Source organism: Haliotis rufescens, unplaced genomic scaffold (genome assembly GCF_023055435.1).
Source record: "Haliotis rufescens isolate VD_foot unplaced genomic scaffold, xgHalRufe1.0.p SCAF_17, whole genome shotgun sequence".
In the NCBI taxonomy this organism is placed as follows: Eukaryota; Metazoa; Mollusca; class Gastropoda; order Lepetellida; family Haliotidae; genus Haliotis; species Haliotis rufescens.
Genome location: NW_025963857.1, coordinates 7,035,039 through 7,059,083, shown reverse-complemented (window position 1 = coordinate 7,059,083; position 24,045 = coordinate 7,035,039). Strand labels below are relative to the sequence as shown.

The 24,045-nt window shown below is 41.8% G+C and overlaps 2 protein-coding genes across 2 annotated transcripts; one reads left to right on the top strand and one right to left on the bottom strand.

The window, feature by feature from the left end:
• The first annotated feature begins 1,805 nt into the window (after positions 1-1,805).
• LOC124138948 lies at positions 1,806-8,277 on the top strand. Its single transcript, XM_046505906.2, has 3 exons — positions 1,806-1,946; positions 4,949-5,925; positions 7,200-8,277. The coding sequence occupies exons 2-3, from the start codon at positions 4,992-4,994 to the stop codon at positions 7,385-7,387; spliced, it is 1,122 nt and encodes a 373-aa protein (XP_046361862.2). The 5' UTR covers positions 1,806-1,946; positions 4,949-4,991; the 3' UTR covers positions 7,388-8,277.
• Positions 8,278-13,575: 5,298 nt separating this feature from the next.
• On the bottom strand, positions 13,576-23,424 carry LOC124139075 (valacyclovir hydrolase-like). The gene is made up of 7 exons (XM_046506111.2): positions 23,248-23,424; positions 20,628-20,740; positions 19,283-19,449; positions 17,575-17,728; positions 16,644-16,775; positions 15,396-15,519; positions 13,576-14,460 (listed from the first exon to the last, which is right to left on the bottom strand). Exons 1-7 carry the CDS (start codon positions 23,391-23,393, stop codon positions 14,370-14,372), a joined length of 927 nt encoding a protein of 308 aa, XP_046362067.2. The 5' UTR covers positions 23,394-23,424; the 3' UTR covers positions 13,576-14,369.
• Positions 23,425-24,045: the final 621 nt, after the last annotated feature.

Genomic DNA, 24,045 nt, shown 5'->3' with positions numbered 1-24,045 from the left:
ATAGTTTTTGATAGTGTAACGGGGACTTTACACAAACCGCAACGTCTAGACCAGCAATGAAACGGGGACCATACCATGACGCTTATCGTTTCTCCCCTAATATTAGAATAATGGATTGGTATTATGATCAGTTTTAAAAACAAATAACCATTGGGTGATGTGAGTATATACGTTACATGTGTTTGACGTCGGCGTGTAAACTTATCGAGCCTTGGACCTTTATCACAAAGAAGTCATGGTGGTAGGGCAATCTCATTAAAATCAGATCTTAGTTCTCGCTACCGCTAAACAAAGATCTGAGGACATCCCATTACGGGTCACGTCAGACCGACCTTGCGCGAACTTTGACCGACCAATGAAATGACTGACAAGAAGTTCACATTAGCCAATCAGAAGGCAGCTTACTCGTGCTTTACGGTACTAATTTCAATTTGGCGACTACGCTTCGAAACATATTTTGACAAATTCTCGATAAAAAAATTTGGAACCTGAACAAAAAAACATTCTGGAATGGCTTATAGATGGTCTAGATTGTATGGATTCAGTCATCAAGCCCGTAACTATCGTTCGGTATACCCCGTGTTGAAGTTTTCGAGGTTGCAAGATTAGAAATCACATTCCGACTGTCACTTTCATGATCTGGTAAGCGACGCTCTGATTGGTCGGATGAAAGGTCGTTCTGACGTGACCCCTAATGGGATGTCCTCAGATATTTGTTTAGCTGTATCGAGGACTAAGATCTGATTTTAATGAGATTGGGTGGTATGGCGGTTGTAAAACTCCTCTTGTTTTACATAAACCCATGGCGGTTAGTCACTAGCTCTATGGCCTCATTGAGAAATGAGTCCCTGGTATCGACGCACCAGTTCAGAGATAAGCGATAGAGTCAGTAAGCGAGTTTAACGCCTCATTCAACGATATTTCAATCTAATCACGACGTGTCGGCTTATTGGGGATGAAAACCCGAAGTGATGCAAGTTTTAGACGTTTACCATTTTTATCAAACGTTCGATCAAAGGTTTGGTGCTGACTAAAGCAATAGTCAGGGCGAATTTGGAATTCCACCCGACTATCATAGGATTCTGCGGCGCTTAAAGGGACGCAACTCTGCACAGCCAAATTAGACGACTGCACCATCCGTGTATAGGGGACCACATGCACAAGTCAAGAGCTCGGTTTATCCTTGTGGTAGCGACAAAATATAAAAAGACAACCAAATAAATCTTCCTTCCTCAGCAGCAATTATGACCTCCCGACCCCCATTTCAGTTGATTCTTATGAGAATTATCGGTATTAAGGACTTGATGTGCAGTGAATAATGTTTAACCCCGCAGTGTGCAAAAATCTGGTTATATCAACGTTGCTTGTAAATAATCAAGTCTGGGCCAGGCAAGCCAGTGATTGAAGTCATGAGCAAAGACACGCGCCATCGGGGCACGATGACACGCAAGTCAACGGGCCTGACGTCACCAAAGAGGGATGAATGAAACACCGTGGTATCTCTCACGAAGACAATAGTATATAATGTTGTTTCAATAATCTGACGCTCCAAGCAGGGCATGTCTATATATGGTAGCAAGTCACCATTTCATCATATATTCATAACTTGTCTAAAGCCTATGGACTATTTCAAAATAAATGGGTCCAGTAACACTGTTGTAGATCGGAGCTGTGATATCGTTTGATGTTTTGGAAATGCTTCACACCAAACCAGTGTTAGGGCTCAAATACTGAGACGAGCCATTCACCAAGTCTAGATCATCGACGCTAGGGGAATCCCCAGCCTCGGTTTCGTCACATCTGAAGAAGTACGAAGTACAAGCAATATTTTGTGGAACAGGTTTGTGGAACAAGTTTGTGGAACGCCTTAATTAAACCGGCGATAAGAGACACACCTGACAGCTGAATATATCGGTAGCTGCAACGTTACCTACATTCATGCAATGGTGAGGCTGAAATCTAAATCGGTCTAATAGTTTTCCTGCTGTTATTTTCAAGGTGTCCTCGGCTGGTTTACCTGGGAGCCGCAATGGGGCCATGTCTTAACTGTCGGTTTCCATCGTGTGTTGGGTCATGTTTTTTGACTGCCCGACCCCATTGTACGTTGGGTCATGTCTTAACTGCCCGACCCCATCGTATATAGGGTCATGGCTTAACTGCCGGACCCCATCATATATAGGGTCATGGCTTGATTGCCCGCCCCCATCGTATAAAGGGTCATGGCTTGACTGCCGGACCCCATCATATATAGGGTCATGGCTTGACTGCCCGCCCCCATTGTACGTTGGGTCATGTCTTAACTGCCCGACCCCATCGTATATAGGGTCATGGCTTGACTGCCGGACCCCATCGTATGTAGGGTCATGGCTTGACGGCTGGACCCCATCGTAATTAGGGTCATGGCTTGACTGCTCTACCCCATCGTATATAGGGTCATATCTTGACTGCCGGACCCCATCGTATATAGGGTCATGGCTTTACTGCCGGACCCCATCGTATAAAGGGTCATGTCATGACTGCCGGATCCCATCCTATATAGGGTCATGGCTTGACTGCCGGACCCCATCATATATAGGGTCATGGCTTGACTGCCGGACCCCATCATATATAGGGTCATGGCTTGACTGTCAGACCCCATCGATATAGGGTCATGGCTTGACTGTCAGACCCCATTGTATATAGGGTCATGGCTTGACTGTCAGACCCCATCATATATAGGGTCATGGCTTTACTGCCGGACCCCATCGATATAGGGTCATGGCTTGATTGTCAGACCCCATTGTATATAGGGTCTTGTCATGACTGCCGGATCCCATCCTATATAGGGTCATGGCTTGACTGCCGGACCCCATCGTATATAGGGTCATGGCTTGACTGCCGGATCCCATCCTATATAGGGTCATGGCTTGACTGCCGGACCCCATCATATATAGGGTCATGGCTTTACTGCCGGACCCTATCAATATAGGGTCATGGCTTGACTGTCAGACCCCATTGTATATAGGGTCATGTCATGACTGCCGGATCCCATCCTATATAGGGTCATGGCTCGACTGCCGGACCCCATCGTATATAGGGTCATGGCTTGACTGCCTGACCCCATCGTATATAGGGTCATGGCTTGACTGCCGGACCCCATCGTATATAGGGTCATGGCTTGACTGTCTGAACCCATCGTATATAGGGTCATGGCTTGACTGCCGGACCCAATCGTATATAGGGTCATGTCTTGACTGTCGGACCCCATCGTATATAGGGTCATGGCTTGACTGCTGGACCCCATCGTATATAGGGTCATGGCTTGACTGCCAGACCCCATCGTATATGGGGTCATATCTTGACTGCAGGACCCCATCGTATATGGGGTCATGGCTTGACTGTTGGACCCCATCGATATAGGGTCATGGCTTGACTGCCGGACCCTATCGTATATAGGGTCATGGCTTGACTACCGGACCCCATCGTATATAGGGTCATGGCTTGACTGCAGGACCCCATCGTATATAGGGTCATGGCTTGACTGTCTGACCCCGTCGTATATAGGGTCATGGCTTGACTGCTGGACCCCATCGTATATAGGGTCATGGCTTGACTGCCAGACCCCATCGAATATAGGGTCATGGCTTGACTGACGGACCCCATCGTATATAGGGTCATGGCTTGACTGCAGGACCCCATCGTTTATAGGGTCATGACTTGACTGTCTGACCCCGTCGTATATATAGGGTCATGGCTTGACTGCTGGACCCCATCGTATATAGGGTCATGGCTTGACTGCCAGACCCCATCGAATATAGGGTCATGGCTTGACTGACGGACCCAATTGTATATAGGGTCATGGCTTGACTGTTGGACCCCATCAATATAGGGTCATGGCTTGACTGCCGGACCCCATCGTATATAGGTACATGGCTTGACTACCGGACCCCATCGTATATAGGGTCATGGCTTGACTGTCGGACCCCATCGTATATAGGGTCATGTCTTGACTGCCGGACCCCGTCGTATAAAGGGTCATGGCTTGACTGTCGGGGTTACCAACAGTCAAATTATGACCCCTTTGTAGGCTACGTGACACTGTATGAATCATGGCACAGGTATGTTGTCTGGCACAGGAACTCATTATTGGTCAGTAAATAGAACTATATACCCCCAATATATGAGTAGAGAATAGGGGGTATATATTTTATTTACTGACCAATAACGAGTTCCTGTGTAGTCTGGTGGTTTAAAGCACAGGAACACATTATTAATCAGTAAATATAAATATATAGTCATACCCCTATATTTTTATTTACTGACCAATAGAGTTCCTGTGGTTTAAAGGGGCTCTAGGGAAAATGGTCCCTTGCAAAAAGAGCTCCAACTTTGTGTGGAAATGGCCAATTGTTTTTGTGAAATTGGCCCCAAACAAAACAAATACAAGTCCGTTGTGATTTACAGTCAAAGCTGTAGTAAGGGTTTTATTCCCTTTAAGGTTTCCATTTTTGAGGTTCCAGCTGTGACTCACTCGCTCATCTTTGAGAGTTCATGTTGAGATTTGAAAAAAGAGAAAGATAAATTCTATCTTTATCACAAATTATTTTACTAGTACTGTTTTGCAATATGTTTTTTTAGGAAATTTAATCATTAAATATATTCAACAATGATAAGTTTTATAAAAGCTGAATGTTCTCTTGTATCCGCAATCCGCCTATAATTGTCCATATGAAAACCAAACCAAAATCTTATTGAGGTTGATATACATGTATATGCGCTTGCAGTATTGATATAAATATATACTACTCAAAAAGAGTTAAGGATCACCGATTCTTTCATATTACTACAGTTAATCTGTCATGACATGACAAAGTAACTACAGTAATATGAAAGGATTGGGTGATCCTTAACCTTTTTTTAGTAATATATTAGAAACATCATTAACAAAACACAATTTCCTTACTTTCAGTTCATTCTTCAATAATCAGTTTCTACACCTCAACCAATAAAATATGACAATGATACCCAGATTTCAACTGCTACTCTCAAGGATCAACAGTCATCATGGACAGCAGTGTGTCCTATACAATCTGGGGAAGACATTTCCCTTACAAAACCCCTCACATCCAGTAATGGCTACCTTTTCTACAACACAGTGCATTGAACGTACCAAACCAAGGCTGTGGAAAGAGAACTGCATTCACGTTTCACAATTCAAAGTTGATGTAATGCAAAGGGTCTGGAAAGATTTCAGGCGATTTTCCAGTACCAAAGAAGTGACTGTGGAGAAGAAACTGAGGCACTTTATGGACATGTGGGAGATGGAAAAAGCAGTCCAGTTATTAAGAGATTCTGTAGATGATGGAGTCTTACCTCATCAGAACATTGTCCTCAACCTCCTCCAGCAGTTGGCAAATCTGGGTGAGACAGAATGTCTTCTTGACCTCCATGAATTCCTCACTGAGAAAAAACTGGTAACAGATGCTAAATTTTTCAACGCTTTAAAAGACGCTTATTATTACAGTGGGAGGCTTGACGAGGGCGTTGGTGTGCTGAGAATTCTTTTTCATCGAACTCGCAAGTTTCGTAATGTCGAGATTTTCTTCTGTTTACTGGCTGTGATGGTTATCCGACATTTCCCACATCGGATAGATCTAATTGAGGGGTTTGTGACTGATTTGAAAGAGTTTCAAACTCCTGTTATCGAACCTGTGGCATCGCTATGGAAGTGTTACATATTGACAGGAATGTTTGAAAAAGCTGATCAAGTTCTAGCAGAGAATGAAGAGATAAAATCTCACATACCGCAGATGGTGTCTGATATATGTTCAAGGTATAACAAGATCGAGGCAGACTATGACACAGTGCTTCACCATCTGAAGGACAGCCCTCTCATCTCAGCCAGACTGAGAACAGCCTTGTTCACTGAACATGCGGAAGTATTATGTAAGTGATTTTGAATCATTTCTGAACAAATGAATTCAGCTGACAGCTTGTTTATTATGTAGAAAATTGAGCTTTGTGCTCATCTGAAATATATTTGCTTATTATTGAGCAAAGGGCCTTACTTAGTTTTCCAATGGGCAGCCACAATGGTAAAATAAGTTGCGTTCAAAGTTGTGCTGAATATCAAAATACACATTACTTGACATAAGTCATAAGGCACATGTGCCATGTATTTAATGTATATCATAATTTACAGTTATACAGGCTGACATGGTTTAGTCATATGTACAGAAGAAATTTTCAATGTTATCAGATCAGAATTCTGGGAGCATGTTCTTGAGAATCCATTGTTGGGACCACGGTGTTGAAAATTTAGAACTTTGTGCCACAGGTGGTGTTAAAAATTTAGAACTTTGTGCCAAAGATGGTGTTAAAAATTTAGAACTTTGTGCCAAAGGTGGTGTTGAAAATTTAGAATTTTGTGCCAAAGGTGGTGTTTTCAAAATTTAGAACTTTGTGCCAGGTGAGCTGTTGAAAATTGAGTATGTTGTTCCAAAGGTGGTGTTCAAAATTTAGTATGTTGTGCCAAAGGTGTTGTTGAAAATTTAGTACTCTGTACCAAAGATGGTGTTAAAAATTTAGAACTTTGTGCAAAAGATGGTGTTAAATATTTAGTATGTTGTGCCAAAGGTAGTGTTGAAAATTTAGAACTCTGCGCCAAAGGTAGTGTTAAAAATTTAGAACTTTATGCCAAAGATGGTGTTAAAAATTTAGTACTTTGTGCCAAAGGTGGTGTTGAAAATTTAGTACTTTGTGCCAAAGGTGGTGTTGAAAATTTAGAACTTTGTGCCAAAGGTGGTGTTTTCAAATTTAGAACTTTGTGCCAGGTGAGCTGTTAAAAATTTAGAACTTTGTGCCAAAGGTGGTGTTGAAAATTTAGTACTTTGTGCCAAAGGTGGTGTTGAAAATTTAGAACTTTGTGCCAAAGGTGGTGTTTCAAAATTTAGAACTTTTTGCCAGATTTAGAACTATATTAATGCTTTATGTAAGAGGCAACAAACAGGATGGGGTGGTCAGTCTCGCTGATTTGTCATGTCATTGTATCCCAATTGCGTAGATTGATGCTCATGATATCAATCACTGGATTGTCTGGTCCAGTCTTGATTATTTACAGACTGCCCCTCAAACAGCTGGAATATTGCTGAGTGCGGCGTTAAACAAACAAAACACACAAAGCATATGGTAATGCCTGAAGGTGCACACTATTGTTGCAGGCAGCTTGGATAAACACGATGAAGCGATGGATGTACTGAGTGAAGCAATGACCCAGGGTATGACCCCAGCAACGGGGAGACTGACCATCATCCTGACCCAGCTGATGGAGCGGGTCCAAGACAAGGACAAGTCTGACAGGCTTGCCTCCTTGCTGCAGTGGTGTGATCAGCTGGAAGGCGCCAAGTGACTGCTTTTGGCACAAAATAATTAATAAGGAACTTGTCAGTGCCAGTTGAAATTGGGAGTCCAAGCAGGCTTAATTCAATCTGCTGGAACACCAATGTCTTTTATGATGTGTATAGATCAATCAGCTAATGATCATCATGCAGGTGATGTTCATTAAATGGGTTTTATAACATGTATAATAGTGGTGTAACAATATGGCGATTCAGTATTGCATTGTGATACGAGGCCCACGATATAATTCATCTATTCACAACCCCTGTATCGCTTTACATAAGATACATTTCATTACAAGTCATATTGGTGTAAAAACCTGTGCTTAATAACAGAAACTGTTCTACCAACAGCTTACGGGGATGTCGGGTAGCCCAGTGGTTAAAGCGTTCGCTCGTCACGCCGAAGACCCGGATTCGATTCCCGACATGGGTATAATGTGTGAAGCCCATTTCTGGTGGCCCCCGCCGTGATATTGCTGGAATATTGCTAAAAGCAGCGTAAAACCATACTCACTCACTCACCAACAGCTTATGCAGATTATCTCGTATTTCATGGTTGGATATAAATAGCATGACATTCACAGCGTCCTCTACCAATATGTTTCTGCCCCACAATTATATCATCTTTGATCTCTGAAATTTTATTACAAATGATTCAGGGTTGTGATTCACTTGCAAAAAGAAAGAATATCAACTTGTGAAATAAAAGTGCTGTATTGTGATACGAATTGTATAGCACCCATAGTACCGGGATACGTATCATATCGCAACCATACCATATCGTTACACCTCAAATGTATATGTTCACCTACCAGACATAACAAAATATTCACATGACATTTTGAAATTAAGAACACAAAATCTGAATTGTCTTTTATATATATTTTCCGAACCTACTGATCAGTATTTAAAAAAAATAATTTCAACCAAAACTTATCATTACCTATTAGAGGAACAAACAATATTATGCAAAGTCTTTGAAATATTCTGTATAGAGTGTTTGAGAATGCCTAAGGTGTACCCGACATTGCAATGTAAGTAATAATACTAAATGTAGGACTTATGTATTTCTTATACAGTCAAACACTGTTGTGTCGAAGTAAGGGACGTACATAAATATTTTGAGTTGTCCCAGGTTCGACACATCCGAAAAATGATGAATAAAGAAGAAGTACACAGGACAAAAAGGAATGCTTTTGTTCTTTGTATGTCTTGGTGACCCTCATGTACAATCTCTATGACCCTTTCTTGTTATGTTTGTGATTTCACAATAAGTTGACCTTCCAATCGATTCCTTCTGTATGACATGTAGGTTTGTTGGCTGTGTTGCTTTGTGACATAAGCTCTTCCTGTCTGATGTCTTCCGCTGTGATGACTCTCTTCAAATTGTTCCAGATCTGGTCAGTTCAAGAGCTATTCACATGGTTCTCTCCTGTTTGTCTGCACCAATAGTCTCTTCAATTGTCCTAGCCTCTGGCAAGTATGTGCGTGCAATGAAGTTGACTACTGTTCTTTTGTCATCTCCTGCATGGGCACTTCAGCTCCTAGAGGTTGTGGATGTCTGGACATGTGCTCTGCTGGGTTGTTTGTTCTTTCCAGGACATTTGATTGTCATCTTTAAGTGTTGTAGCCTCAGTCCCCATCGTTCTATGCGTAGTAGTGGTTTTGATTTCAGCCAGATATCCTCAAGTGGTTATGGTCTGTGATGACTTGAAATGTGCTGAAATGAAATTCTTGCAGGCCCACACTACAGCCTTTTAAAGAAGTGCTTCTCTTTGTGTTTGACTGTTTCTGGATTCTGTGTTTGTTAAAGCTCTGCTGCTGTATGAAAGACCATGACAGTCCTGTGTAAACTGTACCCGGTAATGTGTCAACGATAATCTGTGTGCTTTTGTGGATCAAAGTATGTACCGACACACTGTTCCAAGAGTGATTCCTTCAGCCTCAGGAACGCCCAGTCTTGTTCTGCTTTTCAGCTCCTCTCGGATTCTTTTCTTATGAGTCTCCTCAATGACTCTGTTAATGTCGTATAGTGTTTGATAAAGCGTCCACAGTAGTTGCTCATTCCAAGGAAGCTCTTACTTCAGACACGTTTATGGGCTTTTCTGTTTCTTATGGCCTCCTCTTTCTTTGGGTCAGGTGACATGCCTTCCGCACTAAATACCATACCAAAGAATTCTAGGGGATCTTTGTTTCTTTAGAGTTAGACCTCTGTCCTTCAGTCTCTGGCACACTGCATCGAAAGCAATGTTATGTTCTCCGTTTTTGCTGTAGATGATTATATCGTCATTGCAGTTTCACAGTTTGGAATGTCTCTAATGACTGCTTTGCTCTCTTTGTGAAACACTTCCAAAGCAGATGATACTCCAAAGCTGGGTCTCTTGTAGCGGTACAGTCCCGAAAAGTAATTTGGCAGGAATCTTGATGTAACTGTATTTGATTAAATCCAGCTCGCTGACTTGGTTGATGCATGTCATCGATTCCAATTGCGTGGATCGATGCTCATGATATCAATCACTGGATTGTCTGGTCCAGACTCGATTATTTACAGACCGCCGTCATATAGCTGGAATATTGCTGAGTGCGGCGTTAAACAACAAAACCAACCAACCAACCAACCATAGATCTAATTTGCTGAAGACTTTGCACCTTTTAAGTCATGAGTGATTCATCCTTCGTAGGACTCTGATGTTTGTTTGCTTGTTGTTTAACGCTGCACTTAGCAATATTCCAGCCATATGATGTTCCTAAGGGTGTGTTGAAACAAGTCAACTTTCTTTCTTCTGTCCATTTTGGGACAACCGCCTCCGTGGTCTGGTGGTAGAGCGTCCGCCCGGAGAGCGAAGGGTCCGGGGTTCCATCCCCGGCCGCGTCATACCAAAAGACGTTAAAAGATGGTACTTGTTGTTACCCTGTCTGGCTCTCGGCATTAAGGGGCTAAAACAAGGACTGGTCGGCTCGGAGTCAGTATACTGTGCCTGAGTGGGGTATTCATGTTAAACTGCGGCATGGTATCTCAGTGAGCTAGCATCAAATCGGCATCAGTCAATCTAGTACAAGCATGCCACACAAACACATACACGTACATGCACGTGGCTATATAAGTGCAATAATCTTAGACGCGACATTAAACCCAATTTCACCTCACCTCCATTTTGGGACTACCAATCTTCTTATATGGACCTTCATCCATTATGTTTTCTAACGCTCCTGTATCTATCATGATGTCACGTTTTGTTTATTATTTTGATTGATACAACAGCTGAATGTTTCTTATTCACTTGCGTTGTATTGTTCTTTCACCGCAGTGATCCTGTAAAAGTATAAGTCTTTCTATGTGTCTATGTTGCTGTCTGGTGCAAGAAGCCAAAACTTTCATCAAGCTGCAGAAGACAAACAGATAATTAAATACTGTGGGCAAAGATTGACTGATTGAATTGATCAGTGTGGTGAAAATCCACAAGCAAATTAAGCAACACTTCCCTCTACAGCACACGGCCTCCATTATTCCATTCTCTCCTCGCTTCTTCTGCCTAAAAAAACAGAACTTCCTCTCATAAAAAACAGACACCACATTACTAAGCTTATACTTCAAGACAACCGTAAGTTCGACACAACAGTGTTTGACTGTATATATATATATCTGTATCATTTTTCCAGAGCATACACATTCACCTATGATATCCATCCAAAGTTGATGCAAGACATGTAACCACGGAGCTTATACGTAACTCAATATTAAAGCTAGATTGAGTGTTTGTAAATAAATAGTTGTTCTTTATTTTATGGTGTATTATCCTCTTCTATCATGTTTGGTTTGGTTTGGTTTGTTGTTTTACGCCGCACTCAGCAATATTCCAGCTATATGACGACGGTCTGTAAATAATCGAGTCTGGACCAGACAATCCAGTGATTTACATCATGAACATCAATCCACGCAATTGGGATCGATGACATGCATCAACCAAGTCAGCGAGCCTGACCACCCGATCCCGTTTGTCGCATTTTTCGACAAGCATGGGTTGCTGAAGATATATTCTACCCCGGATATATTCACAATCTACAAGTGATCCAATAGCTTGTGGATTTTCTACCTTGGATCTACCCCGGATCATATTCTACCCTGGATCTTCACGGGTCCTTCCATCATGTACGTGGTGGAGTTATGATGTACAGTCTCGCAATACGATACATGTACGTTGGCAGTATGATGTGGCTCATGCTTTCAGTCACTGGTTTGCCTTGTCCAGACTTGAACATTTACAGGCTGTAGAAGTTTATGATGCTCTTAACAGTATTCAGTCCTTGCACCATGGCCAGGTATACTGGGGTCCTGAACTTACAGAGCTGCATGTTGTAGACCAGGGTACCGTTGTACAAAGCGATCTTAGCGCTAAGGTGAACATAACCCCCATACCTTAACATAGACTTACGGCAGTCGTAGCGCTAAGGTTGGTTTGTACAACCGCACCTAGCTTTGTGAAATCCTAAAGTCCGGGTACAGCAGTCTGTCTTACAGACCCTGATACAAATATATATCAAATACAGCCCATGCAAGTCTATAATGTTTGGCCAGTCTAGATAACTGCAGTATCTGAAAATGAAGAGAGTCACTGGGCTCCCTTTTATTATATTTTTATTAAGATAACTGAACAACTAGATGTTACCGTAGTCTAGGTACAGCACTGACAAGTTACAAACTGCAAAACAGGTTATGGCTCATTTGATGTGAGACCATAGCCAAGATCTATTTCACTTGGAATGATAGTTTCTAAATCAGTTGATTCAATTTCCAACTTTTAAACTTTCTAAATAAAAGATAATGAACTAATGAGTACGTGTATATTCCAACCATGTAACAGGGGAATGTACAAAAAATGGGCTGCATGTGTTGTACCCTTGTTGGGACTTGATCCCTGGTCTTTGGCATGGGGAAGACCCGTGAAGATCCGGGTAGAATAGGTCTTCAGCAACCCATGCTTGCCGTAAAAAGCGTAAAAAGGGATCGGGTGGTCAGGCTCGCTGACTTGGTTGAAGCATGTCATCGATCCCAATTGCGTGGATCGATGTTCATGATGTCAATCACTGGATTGTCTGGTCCAGACTCGATTATTTACAGACCGCCGTCATATAGATGGAATATTGCTGAGTGCGGCGTTAAGCAACAAACAAACAAATAAATCTTTGGCATGATGATGTTAACCACTTGGCTACCACACTGCCCAGGTAATATTTGTAATGAGTGAGTGATTTGAATTTTATGCTTATAATCAGTTATATCACAAAATGTCAGCTTAATGGGAGGAAAGCCAACAGTGATGCAGGTCTTTAACCATTTTATTGAAACCCATGAGGAATATGTTTTGTTTGTTTGTTGTTTCACGCCGCACTCAGCAATATTCCAGCTATATGATGGCAGTCTGTAAATAATCGAGTCTGAACCAGACAATCCAGTCATTGACATCATGAGCATCGATCCATGCAAATTGGGATACAATGACATGCATCAACCAATCCTGTTAGTTGCCTCTAACAGCAAGCATGGGTTGCTGAAGACAATTCCAACCCAGATATTCACGGGAGTATGATGAGTAAGATGCCAAGGATCATAATCAAGGCAAATCTAGGATTTAAACCCCAAATTGCAGGATCCTGGCATGCCAAAGTGAAGCAACTCTACTCAGTGAAATGTGGTGCCATACATGACTGTGCCTGCCACAACAAAGTAGACATCCACAGTTATTTGTTTTATTTGTTTTTACCCGGTTCATTGACATAGAGGTGAGGTGAGGTGAGGTGAGGTGAGGTGAGGTGAAATGGGGTTTAACGTCGTGTTCAAGATTATTGCACTTATGTAGCAAAATTGCATGCACGTGTGTGTCTGTGTGTACATGTGGCTGCTTGTACTAGTCCAGACTGATGCCGATTTATAGTGCTAGCCCACTGAGATATCATGCTGCAGTTTAACATGAATACCCCACTCAGACACAGTATACTGACTCTGAGCCGACCAGTCCTTGTTTTAGCCCCTTAATGCCGAGCTCCAGGCAGGGTAACAACAAGTACCATATTTTAACGCTTTTGGTATGACGCGGCCAGGGATCGAACCCCGAACCTTCCGCTCTCCAGGCGGACGCTCAACCATTAGACCATGGAGGCGGTACATTGACAAAGAAAAACTAAAGACTCACAAACAAATGGAAACATAACATGTTTATTGAGCATGACCCATGTTGAGGCACCACCATTTTGATGTTTTGTTTATCAGTAAACATGATCTCATTCCATTACACAAAACAAGGCTGAACACACACCTCAGTACAGGATAACACGACACACATCACTGATTGTCTCACTGGCCATGCATAACCTGAACAGGTGAACTGTACTGTCTACGTGGTACAACGTTAATCAAGCAGGTTTGGACAATGTTAACCTGTATCCCTGTATATCAATTGTGTACAAAGTGAGCGAGCGAGTTGGCATGTTTTTACACCGCTTTTAGCAATATTCCAGCAATATCACGGCGGGGGATATTTGCGAAAACTATTTGCTCCTTTTATGGGACCGATTAGTTTTGTGACCATGGGCCTCTGCAGAAGCGTGGTGTTGGAAGACAAGTTATACATGTACATCCCAGAAATGGGCTTCACACATAGTACCCATTGTATCGGGAATTGAACCCAGGTCTTTGGCATGACGAGAACGCTTTAACCACTAGGCTACCTGACCGCCCCATTGCGTACAAAGCCAATGGCTTGTTGGAAGTTCTGAATAAATGCAATGACTTAATAAAATCAAGAAATATGTATCACAACTGTTCACTAACATAAATCATTTTGGCAATTTATTCAAAGCTTTCTTGGCCACTGATTAAAACAAAATGTTTTAAATATTCTCTTGGTCAAATAAGCCAAGACGATGGATACAAAAATATTCTGAATTTTGGGTTTGATTAGGGTAATGACAGCTTGTCATTTCTGTACAAATTCATTCCAGGAGAAAGTCTTCCACCATCTTGTTGAATTCATCAGCATACCTCAGATGAATGTTGTGCTTTCCCTCCGGCATATTGTGTAGCCTGAACACAAAAACATTCTGTTACATCCCAGTTTATGAGTGTTTACGCCACTGTCAGTAATAATCCATCTTCCCGACGCAAGGGCGTTATCTGACTCTAAAGGTCCAGTTTCCATCCTTGCTGAAATAGGCTTGAATTTCATAGCTCAATCATAGTGCCACCAGTGGCTACCGTATTTTCTTGAGTATATTGCGCACCCATGTATAATGCTCTACCCCCTCTAGCGGATTCAGTATTTTTGAAAAAATATATATCGAATATCAAGCGCAGAAAATAAATACACACCGTAGATCTACCCCTTCAGCGAATTTCGGTAAACGAACTGGTGACGAGAAACTTGGCCAGTACACATTCGAAATTTGAGATAAAAAAAATCACCAGACATGTTTATTTACCTTTTAAATTGTATTTTTCGTGTATAATGCGCCCCCCCTTCTACACAGCTGTGTTTTTGGGAAAAAAAGTGTGCACTATACTCAAGAAAATACGGTATTATTAGTAATGTCCCTTCTGTGTCCCTTCTATGTCTATTCACCATTCAGATTCCACCTCTCATATCACTTGCAATTGCTTCAAACAAAATGGCGGCCCCAGTCAACACGATCTGATTAATAATCAAGATCTGTATTGTAATAAAACGGGCCTCACCTTGCAAAGTGCATCAAATCACTTAAGCACCTTGATTAAAAACATGAAAAGATTAGGAAAATATCTGTTGACGCCCAGCTGGCAATACACATGTTTTGCAAATCCTTCAGTTGACTGAAATCTGTACATTGAAATCCATCGTTTCCAATCAGGATGTCAATTTCGTTACACAATTTTGATTGGACTATGCATAGAATGTGAATTCCTGTGGCTCATGAAACCCTCAAGAATTTGAAAAGTGGTTATGCATAGACATCCTGCGTTCAAATGATCTAGAGATGACAAACCTGGAGTTCTTTATATGTTTGCTGAGATACACAGGGTGCTCTGCTGCCACCATGGGGTCCTTCATTCCGTGGAGGATGAACGTCGGACACGTGATGTTCTTCAGCTCCGACTTGCAGATGTCACCTGACAGAGTGAGTGAGTGAAACTGAGTGAGTGTGTGAATGAGGTTTTGCTGCATGAGCAAAGCTTTACCTACTAGACTACCCCACGGCCCCTTTAACTGGCAAATAGATGCTGTTGTTATCCTTTAATTTCTCATTGTCATTTAGGGGGGGCATGTGTGGCCCTGTCGTCTAAGGCATAACCATTCGCTCTGCACAGTTGCACCAATGATCATGGGTTTGAGTGAGTGAGTGAGTATGGTTTTACGCCGCTTTTAGCAATATTCCAGCAATATCACGGCGGGGGACACCAGAAATGGGCTTCACACATTGTGCCCATGTCGGGAATCGAACCCGGGTCTTCGGCGTGACGAGCGAACGCTTTAACCACTAGGCTACCCGACCGCCCCATCATGGGTTTGAATCCTGGTCGCCCTAATTACTTACTTTTTGGGAAGAATAGGTGGTATATGATTATTTGTTTGTTGTTTAAATGCCACACTCAGCAATATTCCAGCTATATGACTGCCGTCTGTAAATAATCAAGTCTGGACCACACAATCCAGTGATTGACATCATGAGCATCGATCCACGCAATTGGGATACGATGACATGCATCAACCAAGTCAGCGAGCCAGACCACCCGATCCCGTTAGTCGCCTCTTACAACAAGCATACTTGCCTGTTACGGCAAGCATGGCTTGCTGAAGATCTGTTCTAGCCCAGAGCTTCATGGTCTGGTATATGATTAATTGACGTGAACTGAATAAAAGACTTGGGGCATGGGTGGCCCAGTCGTCTATAAAGCAGCTGCAGCTGTCCAGGGTTTTATCCCTTGGGTGTGCCTTTGAATGTGGGTTTGAATCCCAGATTCACCCTGAATATGTTTTTTTGGTATCTCTGTACCATACCAAATACTCATGGGTACCTCTGTACCATACCAAATATTCATGGGTATCTCAGTACCATACCAAATATTCATGGGTATCTCAGTACCATACCAATTATTCATGGGTATCACCAAAGTGGTAAACATCTAAGATGTGCATACTTTCCTCCCACATAAAGCAGCACTATGACATACATGAATACTGTTAAGAACAAGATTTAACCGAACTCACTCACTCCCTCTGAGTGCGTACATACCTTTATTGTCTGTGAAGTATTTACTGTATGCCTTGACCCAGCCGCTCCACTGGCGCCGGAAGTACTCTTCCCCATACACCTGGACAAACGGCTCCCTCATCCTCGCACTCCACTTGTCAACATTTTCCACAGCTGCAGGCACCACATTGCATTAGTAGAGCAACCAACACCCCTCAAATCATACAATGGACTGTCCGGAACATTCAGTTGTAACATGTAACGTCAGGTTAAGGATGGTTCCAGGAATTTATAAAGGGGTAAGGGCTGGGGTGGTAAACTGGAGGGTGGGCGGGGTAGTAGGCACATGGGTGGCATAAAGGCAAGGAAGGGTGGGGGAGGGGGGATAGGTAGGAGGTGGGTGTTGTGGTAGGTGCTGTGTAGGACATCTTCCCAACACAAGGGAGTTACCTGACTTTAAAAGTAGTTTAACTAGGCTGGAATTTCTGGGCTTGATCGTAGCGCCACCATTAGCTATAACGATATATATGTCCCCTTCTATGCCCCCACTACTGACAAATCCAACTCTCATATCACTTACTTTTGCTTCAAACAAAATGATGGTGCCCAGTCAAGATGATTTCATCGATAATAAAGATCTTTATTTCAATAAAACGGGTTTTACCTCGTGAAGTGCACATCACTTGTGCACCTTGATTAAAAACATGAAAACATTTGGAAAATATCTGTTGACGCTCTGCAAATCCTGCAATTGAACGAATTCGGCACGGCAGTTGCCATGTTGCTTATGAACCAGATGTCAATTTCTCTATGGGATTGTGATTGGACTATGCAAAGACTGATTAGTCAAGCCAAAATATAACCCCATAATTTCAGCCTAGTTCGGCAAGGGTGGAAATTGGACTTTTAAAGTCAGTTACCTCCCTTGCCTCAGGAAGATGTGCACTTGTGTTCCACGGACACAGCTCTGTACCTCGGTACATCTTCATGTCCTCTTCAGTGATGTAGGCGTTGGATCCCCATATGACCAGCTTCTGCACCAGTTCTGGGTGTCGCGCGGCCAGGATCAAACCCGTTATCCCGCCATCACTCCAGCCAAGGACGGAAAACTTCTTTTGCCCGAGAGTCTGGAAGATATGCATTACATAGACCATGAGTTTCTTCACTGTAACATTGAAATCCCCATTTAATCATGAGTGAGTGAGTGAGTGAGTATGGTTTCACGCCGCTTTTAGCAGTATTCCAGCAACATCACGGCGGGGGACACCAGAAATGGGCTTCACACGTTGTACCCATGTCGGGAATCGAACCCAGATATTCGGCGTGACGAGCGAAGGCTTTAACCACTAGGCTACCAAACCGCCGCCATTTAATCATGATAAGAGGCTAAAAGGTTTCTGAACAGGTGCAATGATATGACATCAGTTAAATCCTTAAAAAGGAGAGCTCTAGTTAAGAACGAAGGTATGTAATCAGTGATCAAGGATACACAGAATCAAGTAAGGCCACACTTTTTAACTTTATGTTTCACAGATTTATTCAAGCATTTCCACACAAGGTCAGTCGAAATGTAAATAAATAGCTATGTCAATCATATATTTATTCATCACTGATCGTGATGTAGACATGGAATTTATATGTAGCAATTTATGTTGTATAAGATTTGTTTGTTTGTTTGTTTGTTTGTTGAACTCCGCACTCAGCAATATTCCAGCTATATGACGGCGGTCTGTAAATAATCGAGCCTGGACCAGACAATCCAGTGATTGATATGAGCATCGATCTACGCAATTGGGATACCATGAAATGCATCAACGAAGTCAGCGAGCTTGACCACCTGATCCTGTTAGTTCTATGTTGTATAAGAGGGTCTATATTACGAGCAGCAGACCAAATAAAAATAATTATTTTTATTTTCAATTTATTGCTTTTCCAGGTGCTTTTCAGTAGGGGCAGAGGGCCTGTGAAACAAAAATAAAAAATTGTGTGGCCTAAAGCTCAATTCATACTGGTGCTTTAGTTAGATCATTGGAGATGAATACATGTATTAGTCCTTCCTGATTTTCACCAGTCTAAGGAGTACCGGTAAAGGCCAGACCAAACCCTGTTGAGGAACCTATGCAAGGTTGAAGGGGTGAAAAGAGGATGGGGAGGCCGGAGGAAGGGTGGTACAGCGACGGACACAGGTTCAAACACAAGATGTCTGGACAAAAATGGGATGCGCACCACATCCTTCCTTGCTATCAGTTGGACCCATCACAGGAACTGTGGTTTTAACAATAGGATGGGACTTGAATATCTTACATGGTTGTCCAGTGTAATCACGAGTGAGTGATTTTGCTTGAGTGAGTGAGTGAGTGAGTGAGTGAGTGAGTGAGTGAGTGAGTGAGTGAGTGAGTGAGTGAGTGAGGTTTTCACTGCTTTTAGAAATATCCCAGCAATATCACGACAGGGAACACCAGAATGGGTTTTACACATTGTACCATGTGACGAACAAACCACTAGGCTACCCCACCGTTTCTTCCTTCAAGTAAATGACATTGGGACATTTTCATGATTTAGCAACTTTCAATAGGACATTCTTCAATAATATTACCAAATTTTGAAAAGAATTCAGGACATTTTGACTGACAATGAGCGAATGTCCAAGAAAATGAACCGATCTGAAACTCTGTACGCACGTTCATGACAGCAGCAGCATCCTCTGCATCTCGCTGAAGGAACTCGAGTGGCCAGTCACGCTGGGGGGGTATACTGCGTCCATAACCCCGAGGATCAAAGCCAAAAACTGTGAACTTCTCTTGATTCATCTTCTCCAGCTGGGGATCAAAATCTGTCTTGGTACAGCCTGAAATTGAGTGAGTGAGTGAGTGAGTGAGTGAGTGAGTGAGCAAGTAGTGTTCTCAGTGAGACATCAACATGGTAACCACAATAAACTACACAATCGAGTTGGGTACAGGCAAACCAGTGGTTAATATGATGAACAACTATTCTCACCATTGAGGAATGGTGACACAGAATCAGTCAGATCACAAACTGTTACAACTTTCACCTTATTAGGTCATACTTACAATAAGCATGGGTTACTGGGAACCTATTCTGTCCCGGAATCCTTTGGAGAGGAATAACTTATATTAGGTTTGAAATATTGTCTAAAAATATTAATGGAGGATTAAAACACCCTATCAGCATTAAACAAATTAAAAGGACTGACAGGGCGGGTGAGTGGGGCTGTAATGCTGCTTTGAACAGTATCAGTCTTTTCACTGTGAGTCAGCTCAATGTGGGTGGGAAGACCAATGTGATGCTGGTCTTATATGTTTAAAAAAACAACAACAAAAAGCAAGAATCAATCACAGAAATCTTGGACTCAAACCTAAGATCATAGGATTCTGGTGCAGAGCTCCAGATAAGCTGCGTATCTGCGTAAAATACGCATCAGAAATGCAGAGAATACGCAGTAAAATAATATCCAAGCGTATCAAATATGCAACGAACATTACAGATACGCTACAAAAATAAAACTTGTGCGTATCATCAAAATATTGTGAAGCAACCCTGTGTATTCGATTGGCAAATCAGCAACTTATTTTGAAATTATAAACGGGCATTCCGTCAACCTTGCCAAGCTCCACGATGACAGTTACATCATGATCATTTGCCATCACACTTTCTTGTGGAAGTATCGTGGTATTTTTTAGTCCTATCAAGCTCTCGAACCCACACAACACCAGTTTGCAGGGACTAGATGAATAGTGTTTCTAAATATTTAACTTAAATACCCACATGTGTAAAAACAAGTGGGTAACAGAAATTTGAATACTCAGATAGAATTACTGATACCCAGTGATTTCAAAATGCAGGGGTAAAATACCCACAACACCAAAAGCTTATCTGGAGCTCTGCCGGTGTGCATCAGCACAGAGAACCCAGCCCTCTATACAACTGGAACACCTGTGCCCCCTGAAGACAACATCTAGCAGTAGCACAACGTCAAGGTAACCATGGAAACTGGATCCAACCTACCCAGGGCTCCAGGTAGTAAGAGGACAGTATGATCCCCGCTGCCACATTTTTCACAGTGAAAATCCACTCCATTCGCTTTAACTTGCAGTGACACTCTACGGACTGAATAGAACCTGTAAATAAAGGTTGAACAAACGGCTAGATATAGGCTAAAAAAAATAATAGTCTTGGTTCTCAGGCACCGCCCGCATCATCATCAGATCATAAAGTCTGCTGCACGTTTCGCTTTTATTTCAATTTTTTGTAAAAGATGTTATGGTCATGGCGGCAATAGGAGTTTGTATGCTTGTTTATATAGGGAGGCCCTTTCCCAGGTTGATGGTACACAACTGTTTATTTGGGAACATACTAGTTTGAACAAACAGAAAAAAAACAAAAAACAACAACTCTAGTTTTAAAAGTCATTGCCTGAGAACCAATTCTTTTATTTTTTTAAGCCTTAAGGAACTTGATTTTACTTGTGGATGTTGACATGAAAAACCAGTTGCATCAAACAAAATCAGGTTGCATCAAACAAAACCAGGTTGACCCTGGTACCATAAATTTATCAAAGTTGAAACATAGGCTTGTCTGCTGCCTGTGTCACATAAATTAATGACATTTTGCTGTAAAGCGTAATAGGAACATGCGGACATAATCTTAAAGTACACCCAGTTTGATGATGTCAAGTCCATGAAAGCCTGACAAATTACACATAACACGGAAATTATTGATGTAGTATGATAAATATACCTTATAGGTATTGAATGTGATCCAAGATCATTGTTGTGTAGAAAAGAAAGAGCTAGGGAGACAAAAAAAATGTGTTCTCTGTCCATCATGTTGTTACAGTATTATCCTTCTGTTGTCATTACCTTACCTACTCATGTTATCCCACTCATGTATGCAATTGTTTATTAACCCTATTAAACTATTAACCCTCTACTGTTAATGCCCCACCGACTATATATATTCAGCACCATGTTCATCATTCAGCCTTGCTTGACAACCGCATAAGGATCTACACCAAAACATCGCCTTTACAGTAAACATGGTAAATAAAGAAGTTGTAATGCCTATCAAACAATTGCCAAAAATAGCAGGTTGTGTTTTTAAGTAATAGGATGCACTGGTGCATATTATATACAGCTAACTTGAGCCCTGACAAAATGTCAATGTGCCATTAACATGACAAACAGATATGGCCATGATTATATGGACCGTATGAAGTCATAATTCCAGGAATAAACAATTTCAAAAAACAATTTTGGTTTAGTTTCTTTGCACAGGCACCTGAATTGATTATACACATTTCACAAAAACCTTCATTTATTTGGACAATTATCTCATTAATGTAGCACAAATAATCATGACAATACACGTACCTCACTTCATTCAGCAGCTGTGACAAGCAGGGATATAGTGAGTGAGTGAGTGAGTTCCGTTTAACGCTGCTTTTAACATTATTCCAGTTATATCACGGCGTGTCAGCTGAATGTGTGAGGAAAGCCCGAAGTGATGCAGGGTCTTAAGACGTTTACCACTTCGGTGAAGATCCGGGGTAGGATAGGTCGTCAGCAACCCATGCTTGCCGTTAAAGGTGACTATGCTTGTTGTGAAAGGCGACTAACGGGATCGGGTGATCAGGCTCACTGACTTGGTTGATGCACGTCATCGATCCCAATTGCGTGGATTCGTGCTCATGATATTAATCACTGGATGGTCTGGTCCAGACTTGAATATTTACAGACCGCTGTCATATATATAGCTGGAATATTGCTGAGTGCGGCATTAAACAACAAACCAGTGAGCCTGACCACCCGATCCTCTTAGTCGCCTCTTTTTACAGCAAGCATGGGTTGCTGAAGACATATTCTACCCTGGATCTTCAAAGGATTGGGGTGGTCGGGTAGCCTAGTGGTTAAAGCGTTCGCTCGTCACACCGAAGACCCGGGTTCGATACCCAACATGGGTACAATGTGTGAAGCCCATTGCTGGAATATTGCTAAAAGTGGCGTAAAACCATACTCACTCACTCACTCACTCAAAGGATTGAGTGACCTGGCTTTTGTTATATTTCTGATATTAAATCAGGAATGATCACACTGGTTTGCTTGTCGGGGGCTTGTAGCGCAAACAATAGCAGCTATAAGATATATGGTCACCCCCAATGTCAGTATACTATAAAGTTTATATCTAGTTGACACTGGTTGCTACGATAAATCTTATAGCTGCTATTTTTTGCGTTACAAGCACTGTGGTTTGCTTCTTATTCTATGCAGTGTAAAATAATTCATGGTTCACTACAGACTAAATAATACAACAAAATACGTTACAGGTATACGCTCATATTTCAGCTTTTAGTTTTAGGATGATTAGTTTACTGAAATAAAACAATCAGGTCGCAGCTATCAACACATTCATTTGCAGAATTGTGATATTATTCAATTCTGACAACTGCACCGACTGCATTTTTCGATTTCTAACACTGCATGTTGACGCAGACAAGGTTCTCGTCGTCGAATCCTACAAACAAACAAAATAGAACTCGCCTTCCGAAGTTCGTGCACGGAGCCTTCACCGTTCACGACGAGAACCTTGTCCACATGTGTTCATGTTTACTCCATCACGCATGTCATACCGAACATTTGGGCGGAACTTGTCCCTGAATGCAGGATTTGATTTCTGTGGTAACAGACAGCGTAACCATTGCTTAGTTGAAATGGATGACGGCGATAATCTGGCAGTCAAAATACCAGACTTTAAAATACATGTCACACTGGCCATATTTTCCAAGGGAAGAAACTCTCCCCTTTCACTCTTTTCTGGGTCACTTCCGAGTTATCGCCGAAGACCAATGGGTAATATTGTCGCCAACTCCCCGTTATAGCGCACGTGATCGCATCTCATATTACTTTTGCTTATTTTCATTAGAAGAGAGAAATATTTTTTCCGAAAATGAAGAACAAAACGGACTCTTGTGAGGAAATATTAAAAGAAAACGAATCATAATCACCTTACTCAAATCAGAGACCATATTCCGGCATATGGCCTCTGCTCAAATACAACTTCAGAACTAGTACAGTAAGTCGATGGGAAAGTTCTATTTCCACTGTTTTGAATCCCTATCGTAGCGTTATAACAGAAATCAACTGAATCTTATTCCACTGACAGAAATAAGCGCATTTGCTCATAGTTTAACAAAAATTAAAGTTATTGGTGCCGCGAGTGGCAATTTCAATGGAAATACCTGGATTTGGGAAATGTTTGTCATAAATAAACACGTTCACAGGTAAGATATTTGAAAAAAAGATTATATGAATGTTTCTATGAATATTCAGCGACTTTTCGTAAATGATCGAACTTCCATGACACGAGGATACTTTCGACACGACCTACAAACTGTACGCTTTTTAAAATATGATCCAAACGAACTGCA